General features: G+C 39.6%; 1 protein-coding gene across 2 annotated transcripts in view; it reads right to left on the reverse strand.

The window, feature by feature from the left end:
* LOC121540320 (endophilin-A2) overlaps positions 1–5,926 on the reverse strand; it is a 29,790-nt gene extending 23,864 nt beyond the window's left edge. For both annotated transcript variants that reach the window (XM_041849102.2, XM_041849101.2), the window contains exon 1: positions 5,561–5,926. In XM_041849102.2, the coding sequence (XP_041705036.1) occupies positions 5,561–5,605 (45 nt within the window). In that variant the 5' untranslated portion in view covers positions 5,606–5,926. The remainder of the gene's footprint in view (positions 1–5,560) is intronic.
* Positions 5,927–11,646: the final 5,720 nt, after the last annotated feature.

Raw genomic sequence — 11,646 nt, forward strand, 5'->3', positions numbered from 1 at the left:
TATCTACTTCCCCAGAGTCAGAAGAACTTGTGGATACCATTTTTATGTGCCTGCGTTCAGTTTGAAGGAAGTCGCTAACTACCAATACAGCAATTGCTAACTAGCATTAGCGCAATGACTGGAAGTCCTTGGGAACAGCTAGTTCTTCAATACTGGATGCAGAGACATAAAAATGGCATCCACGAGTTGATTTACATTTTTAATTTTTTTTGTCATTTAGCAGACGCTCTTATCCAGAGCGACTTACAGGAGCAATTAGGGTTAAGTGCCTTGCTCAAGGGCACAGACAGATTTTTCACCTAGTCGGCTCGGGGATTAGAACCAGCGACCTTTCGGTTACTGGCACAACGCTCTTAACCACTAAGCTACCTGCCGCCCCGATCTGACTCTGGGGAAGTAGATAAAGGGCTTCATTGCCAAAACCCCGAACTATCCCTTTAACTGAGTTATATCAGTTTGAGGAATGCCAGACAATGAAAGCACTGCAACATCAGCTTGACAAATATCAGATGGATTATCTTGGCAAAGGAGAAATGCTCACTAACAGGGATGTAAACAAATTTGTGCACAACATTTGAGAGAAATAAGCTTTTTGTGCGTATGGAACATTTCTGGGTTCTTTTATTTCATCTCATGAAACATGGGACCAACACTTTACTTGTTGCGTTTATATTTTTGTTCAGTATATTAGCTGCTTCATTACAGGAGTTGCATGTTCCATAATAGGCTATAGCCTTTTGAATGTAAGATGATAGGCTTCCTATTGTTGCATGTTTCCATTAAGCTCTTAATGTAAAATGTCCCTTCCTTGTATGCATGCATAGCATTTTCTGTTGGTCACGTAATTTTACTGTTGGGAAAAAACGTGACCGTTTGTTGACCGGTTAATTAGGGTCGGTTAGTTGGCAGCAAAATGTTCCGAAATTTGCATCCCAAATATACAAATTAGTTAGTGCTCTGTGTGTAATACACCTTTCAAACCAAGACATTTCTGCGCCAACTTTAGTATCACGCAAACTTTTTGCAGACTTTTCTTTATACATGAAGGTTTTTTGCCGGCGACAAAGCCTCTACTTTTATTTCCGACAACCGACCTAGTCATGATTGGGGTAAAGTTTTGCCTACGGCTTAGTATGAACTGCAGCGGCAATGCTGAGGCAGCACTGGCACACACTACGCTCTCAAACGCTTGATGGTTGCTAGGCAGCGCCCGTTACTACTATCATCCTGGCAGTTCTAAACTTTGCAAGACATGTCAATTCACCCATCTCTTCACATAGCCCACCCCATGCACTGTTTTCTTAACCAAAACTGGATGGGTCCATAAATAATTACTGTGGGGTTGAATACCACTGAATGATTAAAATATTGGAATAAAGTAGCTAATGCAATTGAAGGAATCAAATTGTTGCTTACTGAACCTCCCAAAGTCATCCAATTGTTATAGTAGGCCTACATTTGAAGCAAAATAGTGTTCAACTATTTCAGCACCATTTCACACTGCTTTGAAACAAGCATAGGGACTCATCTAGATAAATCAATGTCAGATTTTTCTTTTCACTGAATCTCCGTTCTGATATTTGCTAGGCCACAATTAGGCTGTGGAAATGTTAGTGAGTGCTGCTCATGGTCATCTTGTCTAGTTGGCTCATTTATTAGCACTGATCAGAACATTTTGCCTGCATGTTTACGTAGCTTAACAAGTGGATTATTTTGCTCTTCACTTGCAGTCACTTAGTAGCCTAGGCTTACTCCTGACCAAAAGCCTGTGACTTGTCTTAATCAATGCGATTTTGTTTCACTGAATCTCCATCTGTATATTTGGTTAATTCTCTGGCTGGGCAAATGTGGATGTGGCAAAGCTCATCTATTCGTTTGATCATCTATCACTGATCAGAAACATTTAGTATCAAGTAAATCAAGTGTAGGCCTATTATTTATGCTCGATCACGTAAAGGCAACTCCAAAAGCCTGTGGAGGTTGTGAAATATGAACACGAGACTCACATGCTTTTGAAAATATAGATTGCTATTATTTTCTATCGGTATCATGCAGTGGTGTAAAGTACTTAAGCAAAAATACTTTAAAGTACTTAAGTCGTTTTTGGGGGGTATCTGTACTTTACTATTTATATTTTTGACAACTTTTACTCTACTACATTCCTAAAGAAAATAATGTACTTTTTACTCCATTGATTTTCCCCTGACACCCAAATGTACTTGTTACGTTTCGAATGCTTAACAGGACAGGGAAATGGTCAAATTCACACACTTATCAAGAGAACATCCCTGGTCATCCCCACTGCCTCTGATCTGGCGGACTCACTAAACACAAACGCTTAGTTTGTAAATTATGTCTGAGTGTTGGAGTGTGCCCCTTGCTGTCAGTTTGCTGAATATAAGGAATGTGAAATGATTTATACATTTACTTTTGATACTTAAGTATATTTAAAACCAAATACTTTTTTAGACTTTTACTCAAGTAGTATTTTACTGGGTGACTTTCATTTGAGCCATTTTCTATTAAGGTATCTTTACTTTTACGCAAGTATGACAATTGGGTACTTTTTCCACCACTGGTATCATGAAGACACACTGAAAGTAAGACCCTATGCCTGCTCCCAAACAAAGGTAGGAAAGAGGAAATTTGGATTTTAAAAAGCATGGGCTTGCCTTTGGCTGTATCAAAATATAACTTTTTTATTTATTTATATATGACAGCGGTTCCACACGTTGCTGTGACGCATGTTTTGGGGGGAAAAATACTTGTTCATTTTATTCTGTTATATTGTGGTCCTCTGTAGCTCAACTGGTAGAGCACGGCGCTTGTAACGCCAAGGTAGTGGGTTCGATCCCCGGGACCACCCATACACAAAAATGTATGCACGCATGACTGTAAATCGCTTTGGATAAAAGCGTCTGCTAAATGGCATATTATTATTATTATATTCTTAGCCTATAATATATGTGTGTTGACTTTGATCAGGGTAGCCTAAGTGTGTCGTCTGTTTAATTAACAAAATTATTGACTTCATGTGCATGGCGCAGCCATACAGGCTGCACAGACCAGTAACATAATTCAACTCAAAATATATCATTCTATTCTTTTGAAAATACATTTTATTAGTCTTATGCTTCTTAGGACCTGCCTGAAATGATTTAATATTGGATTTCTTTGCGATGGTATATAGTTAATGGATTTATTAAAATAAACGTCCACCCACGTCTACTCCCACACTTGCTGGCATGTGCACAGGATATTTAAAAGGCTTATCCTGGCATGAATGTGGAACATACAGTAAAGTCTGTCTGTAAAGGGTAAATGTAACTAGCCTATAAGCGACAGGGCCAATGCCACTGTACATGTTAACTTAACCTTTTGAGCAGCATATGATCCTTCAGCTGACCGCTCCCTCTGTGAGTGAATATGATCAGCCATCTGCAGACTCCACTCTGACCCACCATTTCCTTTAACATTCCCACCAACTTCCCTGTACGTGTTGCAAAGTATGCTAGTGCTGCTGCAGGATTTTGAAAGGCATTTAATTCAGATATCGAGTCAGATTAAGTATTATTTATGACACTTGGTACGTGTGTACACACAACAAGTTGAATAATGTGTAGGCCATGTTTGACAGCTTTGTGAAATGTGGTGAAAAGTAAGGGGGATAGTAAGTCCAAAAAAAACATGGGCGTGTGCTATGGGGTGCTGCAGCTATATTACATTTCTAAAGCCAACTTCCTGCATTCCATAAGAACAGAAAAAACAGTGCTGCAGAAAACATACGAAACCAATTCCTACAAGTAGGCCTATTTCCAATCACATGCCATCATTGCTAGTGACAAAACCACTGCATGCTCTCAATAAGCATGTTATTTTATGCCTTGCAGGGGAGTGTCATATTTCTTGTTGGCGTCAGGCATGATTGACTCCTATGAAGTTTGGCAAGAAACTGCAACTGCATTGCAGTCCAATCAGGGAGAAGGCGCATAGTTTCTCTCCTAGCCCCCTGTAACACATGCACGCAAACACACACAAATATACAGTACACACATGCATGCAAACACACACAAAAATACAGTACACACATATACACTGCAGTTTTGGCCCTCCATTTCCTCTTTCACGGTCTGTCTTCTCAATGGATTGACTCTTTCCCTCTTTCTCTTCATATCCCTCTCTTTTTTTCTCCCCAACGGGGATCTAAGCCCACTCCTAAAAGGATGTTGGGGTAGAAAGCATATGTCTTTCCTGCTGAGATCAGCAGGGACAAGAAGAGACTGACTCAAAAGTAGGATGATACATTGCTATGTTTCAATTATAAAGCCCACTGTACCGAACATCATTACTAAACTTTAGACATACGAGTTACAACACCTGGTCTCAGGGATGGCTAACACTGGAAATTCATTTGGTCTCTACTGAGTTATTTCAATCAGCTTTTAGTTTTTTTGCATCTTATTTGTGGAACAATCTTCAAAATGTTCTGAAATGTGATGTTTTGGTGCCTCTAGGCCAATTCAGAACGCTGATGGAGGACCTTTTTACTGATGAATGTCTGTTTTTTACGACTGTTTTTCTTTCTGCTTGCATTTTGTATTTTTATTTTGATGTGTGTATTTTCTGTAATTTATGTAATTCAGGGCTCATCTGTAAGAGAGACCTTGGTCTCAGTATGACTCCCTGATAAAATAAAGGTTAAAAAAAAAAAAAAAAAAAAAAAAAGTCTTAATAACCACCAGAACTGAGATCAGACAGGGCTCCAACAGAGGAAAACAAATCTAAATCATCCATCTTCCGTCTACATAACCAACAAGATATTGGCACTCTGAAATTTGATTTTCGAAATTAAAACCCCAATACTAGAAGGGGTGCCTGAGTGAAAAAGTTCGGGAACCCCTGTTCTACAAGGTAACTAACAAAACCACCAGCAACACATATGTTGCCCCTGATATCCCCAGGGCATAGCTAGATAGCCTAGGAACAGTTAGCACACTGGAATGTGTTACCTGAAGGTGTGTACACCCTCAGCTTACCTGTTAAGTGACAGTTGACAGACATGACACATGCACTATCTATACTAGTACCGTTATCTAGGTAGCTGTGTACTAGGATAGCTAACTACCTGCGAAGTGTTTTTCTTGAGATTCTAGCTAAGTACATAAAAAGTATCTAGCTAGCTAACGTTAGCTAGCTGGCTGGCTAGCTGTCAAGTTTATCATGGCATTCTTTTGAAGGTTTTTGTCACGTTTTAACGTTAGTTTGCTAATGTTAACGCATGAAATAATTATAAAGACTGTCAACTAGCTAAATAACATACAAAAACATGTAACAATAAAAAAATGTATAGCTAGCTAAAGTTACTACAAAAGTAGCCTAGCCAGTAGCTAGCTAGCTAGCAAGCTAAAACTTCATAAAAGTTAATGCAAGCTAGTTACCTAGCAATCTCAGATAATGATTTATTTTTTAACTCGTTTGCTATCTAACATTACTAATATTAGCTAGCTAATACTTATTGAAACAAATCTGTATTCGGAGGGGAGGAAAGTTGTTCGCTAACCTGGCTGGCTTTATAAAACTGCTTCTTGAAGCCCGCTACAGACATCTTGGACCGTCCAAATTGGAGCCGGACTGTCTTTCACTTTTGCCGTAGTAGGATTAAATTTAAGACAAGAACTATTGCTAGCTAAACTAGTAGTACGCCGTGGTCATATGATTGCGATTTAGAAGTCGTTCTCCTTTACAGTACACGCCAACTGATTGCTGACCGACCACGTCTACGAGGATGTCCTGCGGTTCACGAGCGTTACTAAAAATGCGGTTGAACAAGCGCGCAGATCTCTATAAAGTGCATATAGGTCTTGAAAGACTCTAGAACTAGGTATGAGTATATCCACAGTGTACACTTTTAGCTGCACCAAACCGTTTACTCTACGCCTCCAAAAAATCTTATTCTTTTTCGATGAGGTTTAACGGCGGTTGGCATCCAAATTGTTGCATTACCGCCACCTACTAGACTGGAGTACAACTCCCTTATATTTTTGCTTGAAAAATAAAATACAGATACACCCTACCATCTAACACTACACTCAAAAATTCTAAAATATTAGTAATAATTAACACCACCCTACTCCACTGTTTAAATATATTAATTCCTACCTCATGCCCACAACCTGAAATGATGGTACATCACCACTTAACACTCCCTGTAACTCTTCTGTCAAGTCTCGCGCACCCAAATTCCAAAAAATCATTGCGCTCGCTGCACATTCAAAATGGTCTCTCCATAAGCAAGCGCGCCCACTATCGCACAGAAGAGGAACAGGCCAATATGGTCTATGTTAACTTTTTTTTCCACATGGTGGCAGAAGTGTTCTTCAATAGTTTTCTAGACGTGTCTATTTCAGTCTCAAGTACTTTGGTTGAAAACCACTTCAAACTCACACATGCTCAGTGTTGGGGAGTTGTGAACTACATGTAGTCTAACTAGTATTTAAACTGCATGTTGCAGTAGCTTGGTGGTATAGTTGAACTAAATTCAAATCTTGGTAATGCTTTCAGTAGTTAATTACTTTTTGTCATGTAGTGGTGTAGCTATAACAACTGAAACTACACACTACTTTTTTGGCAAAAGAAAATAAATTATGGGTGAAATTGGCAAGAACCAATTCTCACTTGATAGACTAAATTACACATTCTATTAACATCTGACTCCAGAGTGAACTGTTCTTGCAATTTGTAGTCTATGACATTTCAGATTTAATAATAACAATTTATCACTAAGTAGTTTAGATGTAGTGAACTACTTTTTCAAAGTAGCTTTAGTTAAGTAAACTATATTTTTCTTAAGGGTAGATTTAGTGTAGCATAACTTGTTCCAGTGTAAAGTAATTTGTAGCTTGGTAAACTATATTTTCAGACTAGCTTCCCCAACACTGCTCATGCTGTATGTATGGCTTTATTCATTTGCATGATCATGCTTACTGTAACTTTCATGAAGACCACAGCATCAGCGCAGCAACACTAGCTAACAATCTTGTAAAAATACTTGTATCTCAAAGAGCTAATTAATTTAATGTTGGAAGGTAGCTGGGTCGAACACCGTTGGGGCTACTCCTGAATTTGCCACATTGGTGTCAGAAGTGGGATTGCGCTCCATTGAGGCCCACAAGTCATGTTGATTTATTAATGGACTTAGCTGGGAGCAAATAGTTACAGGCTCTATACCTTAAAGTTTAAACTATAGACTGGCAGGCCTACAGTGAGGGAAAAAAGTATTTGATCCCCTGCTGATTTTGTACGTTTACCCACTGACAATCAAGAAAAACGCATGTCAAAATTGTTAGAAATTGATTTGCATTTTAATGAGGGAAATAAGTATTTGACCCCTCTGCAAAACATGACTCTTGTAGCTGCCCACCAGGTTTGCACACATCTCAGGAGGGATTTTGTCCCACTCCTCTTTGCAGATCTTCTCCAAGTCATTAAGGTTTCGAGCATGACGTTTGGCAACTCAAACCTTCAGCTCCCTCCACAGATTTTCTATGGGATTAAGGTCTGGAGACTGGCTAGGCCACTCCAGGACCTTAATGTGCTTCTTCTTGAGCCACTCCTTTGTTGCCTTGGCCGTGTGTTTTGGGTCATTGTCATGCTGGAATACCCATCCACGACCCATTTTCAATGCCCTGGCTGAGAGAAGGAGGTTCTCACCCAAGATTTGACGGTACATGGCGCCGTCCATCGTCCCTTTGATGTGGTGAAGTTGTCCTGTCCCCTTAGCAGAAAAACACCCCCAAAGCATAATGTTTCCACCTCCATGTTTGACGGTAGGGATGGTGTTCTTGGGGTCATAGGCAGCATTCCTCCTCCTCCAAACACGGCGAGTTGAGTTGATGCCAAAGAGCTCGATTTCACCCAGTTCTCCTCTGAATCATTCAGATGTTCATTGGCAAACTTCAGACGGGCCTGTATATGTGCTTTCTTGAGCAGGGGGACCTTGCGGGCGCTGCAGGATTTCAGTCCTTCACGGCGTAGTGTGTTACCAATTGTTTTCTTGGTGACTATGGTCCCAGCTGCCTTGAGATCATTGACAAGATCCTCCCGTGTAGTTCTGGGCTGATTCCTCACCGTTCTCATGATCATTGCAACTCCACGAGGTCCCAGGCCGAGGGAGATTGACAGTTATTTTGTGTTTCTTCCATTTGCGAATAATCGCACCAACTGTTGTCACCTTCTCACCAAGCTGCTTGGCGATGGTCTTGTAGCCCATTCCAGCCTTGTGTAGGTCTACAATCTTGTCCCTGACATCCTTGGAGAGCTCTTTGGTCTTGGACATGGTGGAGAGTTTGGAATCTGATTGATTGCTTCTGTGGACAGGTGTCTTTTATACAGGTAACAAGCTGAGATTAGGAGCACTCCCTTTAAGAGTGTGCTCCTAATCTCAGCTCGTTACCTGTATAAAAGACACCTGGGAGCCAGAAATCTTTCTGATTGAGAGGGGGTCAAATACTTATTTCCCTCATTAAAATGCAAATCAATTTATAACATTTTTGACATGCATTTTTCTGGATTTTTTTGTTGTTATTCTGTCTCTCACTGTTCAAATAAACCTACCATTAAAATTATAGACTGATTAATTTCTTTGTCAGTGGGCAAACGTACAAAATCAGCAGGGGATCAAATACCTTTTTCCCTCACTGTATGTATGCCATAGTTTGAGATAAGATGATTCTATTCTCTGGAGATCTTTAATATTTGTTTGCGTTGCAATAATACCATAGGCTACTGTATGAAAATAGGACCATACTGTAGAAACAGGGTTTTCGGAAATACTTGATTGGTGTCAAGAGAGCCCTGAGGCACTCAACTTTATTGGACTGCAAGCTTGATAAATTTGCACCTGAAAGTGAAATTGCAGCTGGACACGGTCATGTGCTGTAATTGTTCTATACTGTACCTGATGTAAAAAAAATGTTTTAGCCAGGAACCCTGCTAAGGCTCTTGGACTTATCTTCAGCTTAGCAGTGTTTCACAATTTGCACCACTGTGATTTATCATAGCTTGTCATTGGATAAGATGTACATGTTTTGCCTTGTTCTATATTGTCGACAGATGTTACTTAACTGCATATCTTTTGTTAAATATTTAACAAATGACCTATCTTTATTCCATATGATTGATATTACTATGTGTAAAACGAATAAACTGGTTTGGCTCATCTAATTCCAAGGGTTAGGAAGTGTAATTACTGTACATGAGTAAGCACACAAACAACATCAACTTATTATAAAAATACTTTTATTACATTCTTAAATCCACATATTGTATCCCCATTGTAGCTACAACAAGAACTCTTAAATGTGTTAAAAAAAACTCTTAGGCTTCATATTCATAATATATCCTAAATAATATATTCTTAAAATCTATATTGATTTCAATAATAATCTTAAAATAGAATGAAAACATGATAAATAGAAGGATCATGAAAAGAGAGGAACCTTTAGGGAGATATTATTAAAACACTCTTAAAAAAATAGAATAACAACTCTCCAAGACAAAAAGGAGGACAGTAAACTGATGAGAAAGAATATGACAGATAAGGATAGAAATGAAGAAACAAAAGATCACAACAAAACCAACACAGGATATATACATTCAAATCCATCTTTAAATGTAATTACATTTTAGATTCTATTTATCCTACAATTCAGGCTCAAAAGTCCTGTAATAATATTGATATTAGACTGGGGTCAAACCTTTGATACTTCTGTGTTCAACAAGAACATGTACACAGTGATCAAGGTTTTAAGGTCTTCTATTCAACGCAAGGTGTCGGACTAGGCTAACTGACGAAAACACTGTAGAACAGAGAGTCCAGCTATCTCCCTGAGTGACTGAGTGGAAATGTAACTGCACACCTTGCGAATGGCCTTCAAAGACGGAAAAAGCATTTTTAGGTGTGCAAATACATAACCATCTAAGTTCTAAACGCTTACAAAGCATTTCACTTAATACAATCGCCTCTGCCTTACAAACCATACACTCAAGTCAGTTATACTAGTTCTGTGTAAAAGTTGGGTGTTGTTATGTTGAGAGAACTTGAAACCTCTTGTGCTGTACTTTTAAGGGGTCTCAGGTTGGGGTGCTTATGAAGTCTACTGAGACATCTAACCAGGGCTGTTTAGGCCTTCCTAACTAAAATCGGGAAAGACATTGCCAATCCCAATATGATACGGTTGGTTGTAAGCTCCCAGAAAAGTATATCCCCCTAAATACCAACTACATATACATTTATATACAGTATGAAGAAACACACTGTTCCAGCATTGCAAAGTGAAACATATGATTATTTAAATATAATTGGACAGAAAATACTCAAGGCCCATAAGTGATTGTCTCTTCTTGTGGTAAAAGTAATACAAACAGGGCCGCAACTTTGGTTTTAGAAGTGGGGGGGACATACTTATTATTATTTTGTCAAATTTGTATACAGTTGGATAAACACTCCAAACAGCCTATGCGACCGCTCGGAGGTCGTCCACATGGTCCTAAAACACACTGTTTTTTCTATCACATTCCAATGATAAAACTGGGGGGGACAAAAATGCCCCCCCCCCAGCCCCAGTGAAAGTTGCGCCCCTGAATATGCTCTTACCAAACTGTTCACACAGAAGATTGTCTATGTACAAGCTTTGTACTGAGGGTGTTGAGAGTTTTTTTTTTATCCAAAAAGCCCCTTTAAGAATAGTTAAAAATAAATATCCTGCCACACCCAAAGTCCCTCTCCCTAAAAAGAGATGTTGATCTAACTTTGACTTCCTGGTAGAGATTAATAAAAGGCTGCACTCTCATTGAAGACAGAGGGGCAGATTTAATGCTCTCAAATAAACAGCGTGGAAAAATATATAAACATAAAATACATATTTTTGTACGTATATCATCGTCCTTCAAATTGCATTGTAAATTATGAAATCTCAAATACTCTATAATCTAAATGTTGAAATCCCTAACTCTGGGGGGTAGCTGATGGCTCTGTTAACCCTTCGTTGTGCCATAAGTGTTTGGGAGAGGGTGAGGTAGACGGGGGAGGGTTAGGGAGAGAAGGCATCATTAACAAATCATCACACTTTCAGTTCAGTCTGAAACAGTAGACTGCCTGAACACATACAGGGGTAGCATGAGTCCCCCCCCCCCCACCTTCCCCATACTGGTCAAAGGTCAAACCCTAAATGTCCCTTCCCCATTGTTGTTGGTGCCCAGGTGGGAGCACTGGAAAGTGTTTTCGCCACCTATTTGTTTTCTTCTTATCATCTGCTTCCTTTCCCTCCTCAACAAAGTATTGTACTGGACCTACAGACCCCTAGCTTGAGGGGTGGGAAAGATCCTTCATCTCCCGGGGAACTCTCTCCCTCAGTTGCTTCTGTCCTGCCTGTCTGAGGCGGGAGGATGTCCCACTTCTGTCAGTTTCAGGAGGACAATCATCAGTCTTTGGGTTGGAACCCTGAGATTCTTGGTAGCACGAGAAAAGGGTCCAGATTGGGTGAGGGAGGGCTCTTTGTCGGTAAGTGCTATTCATCTAATCATTTTCCATCCCAGTACCCCGGAATATGACCAGAAATACTTTGAAAGATGCTGTCCTGGCGAATC

Source organism: Coregonus clupeaformis, chromosome 26, assembly GCF_020615455.1.
Source record: "Coregonus clupeaformis isolate EN_2021a chromosome 26, ASM2061545v1, whole genome shotgun sequence".
Taxonomy (NCBI): domain Eukaryota; kingdom Metazoa; phylum Chordata; class Actinopteri; order Salmoniformes; family Salmonidae; genus Coregonus; species Coregonus clupeaformis.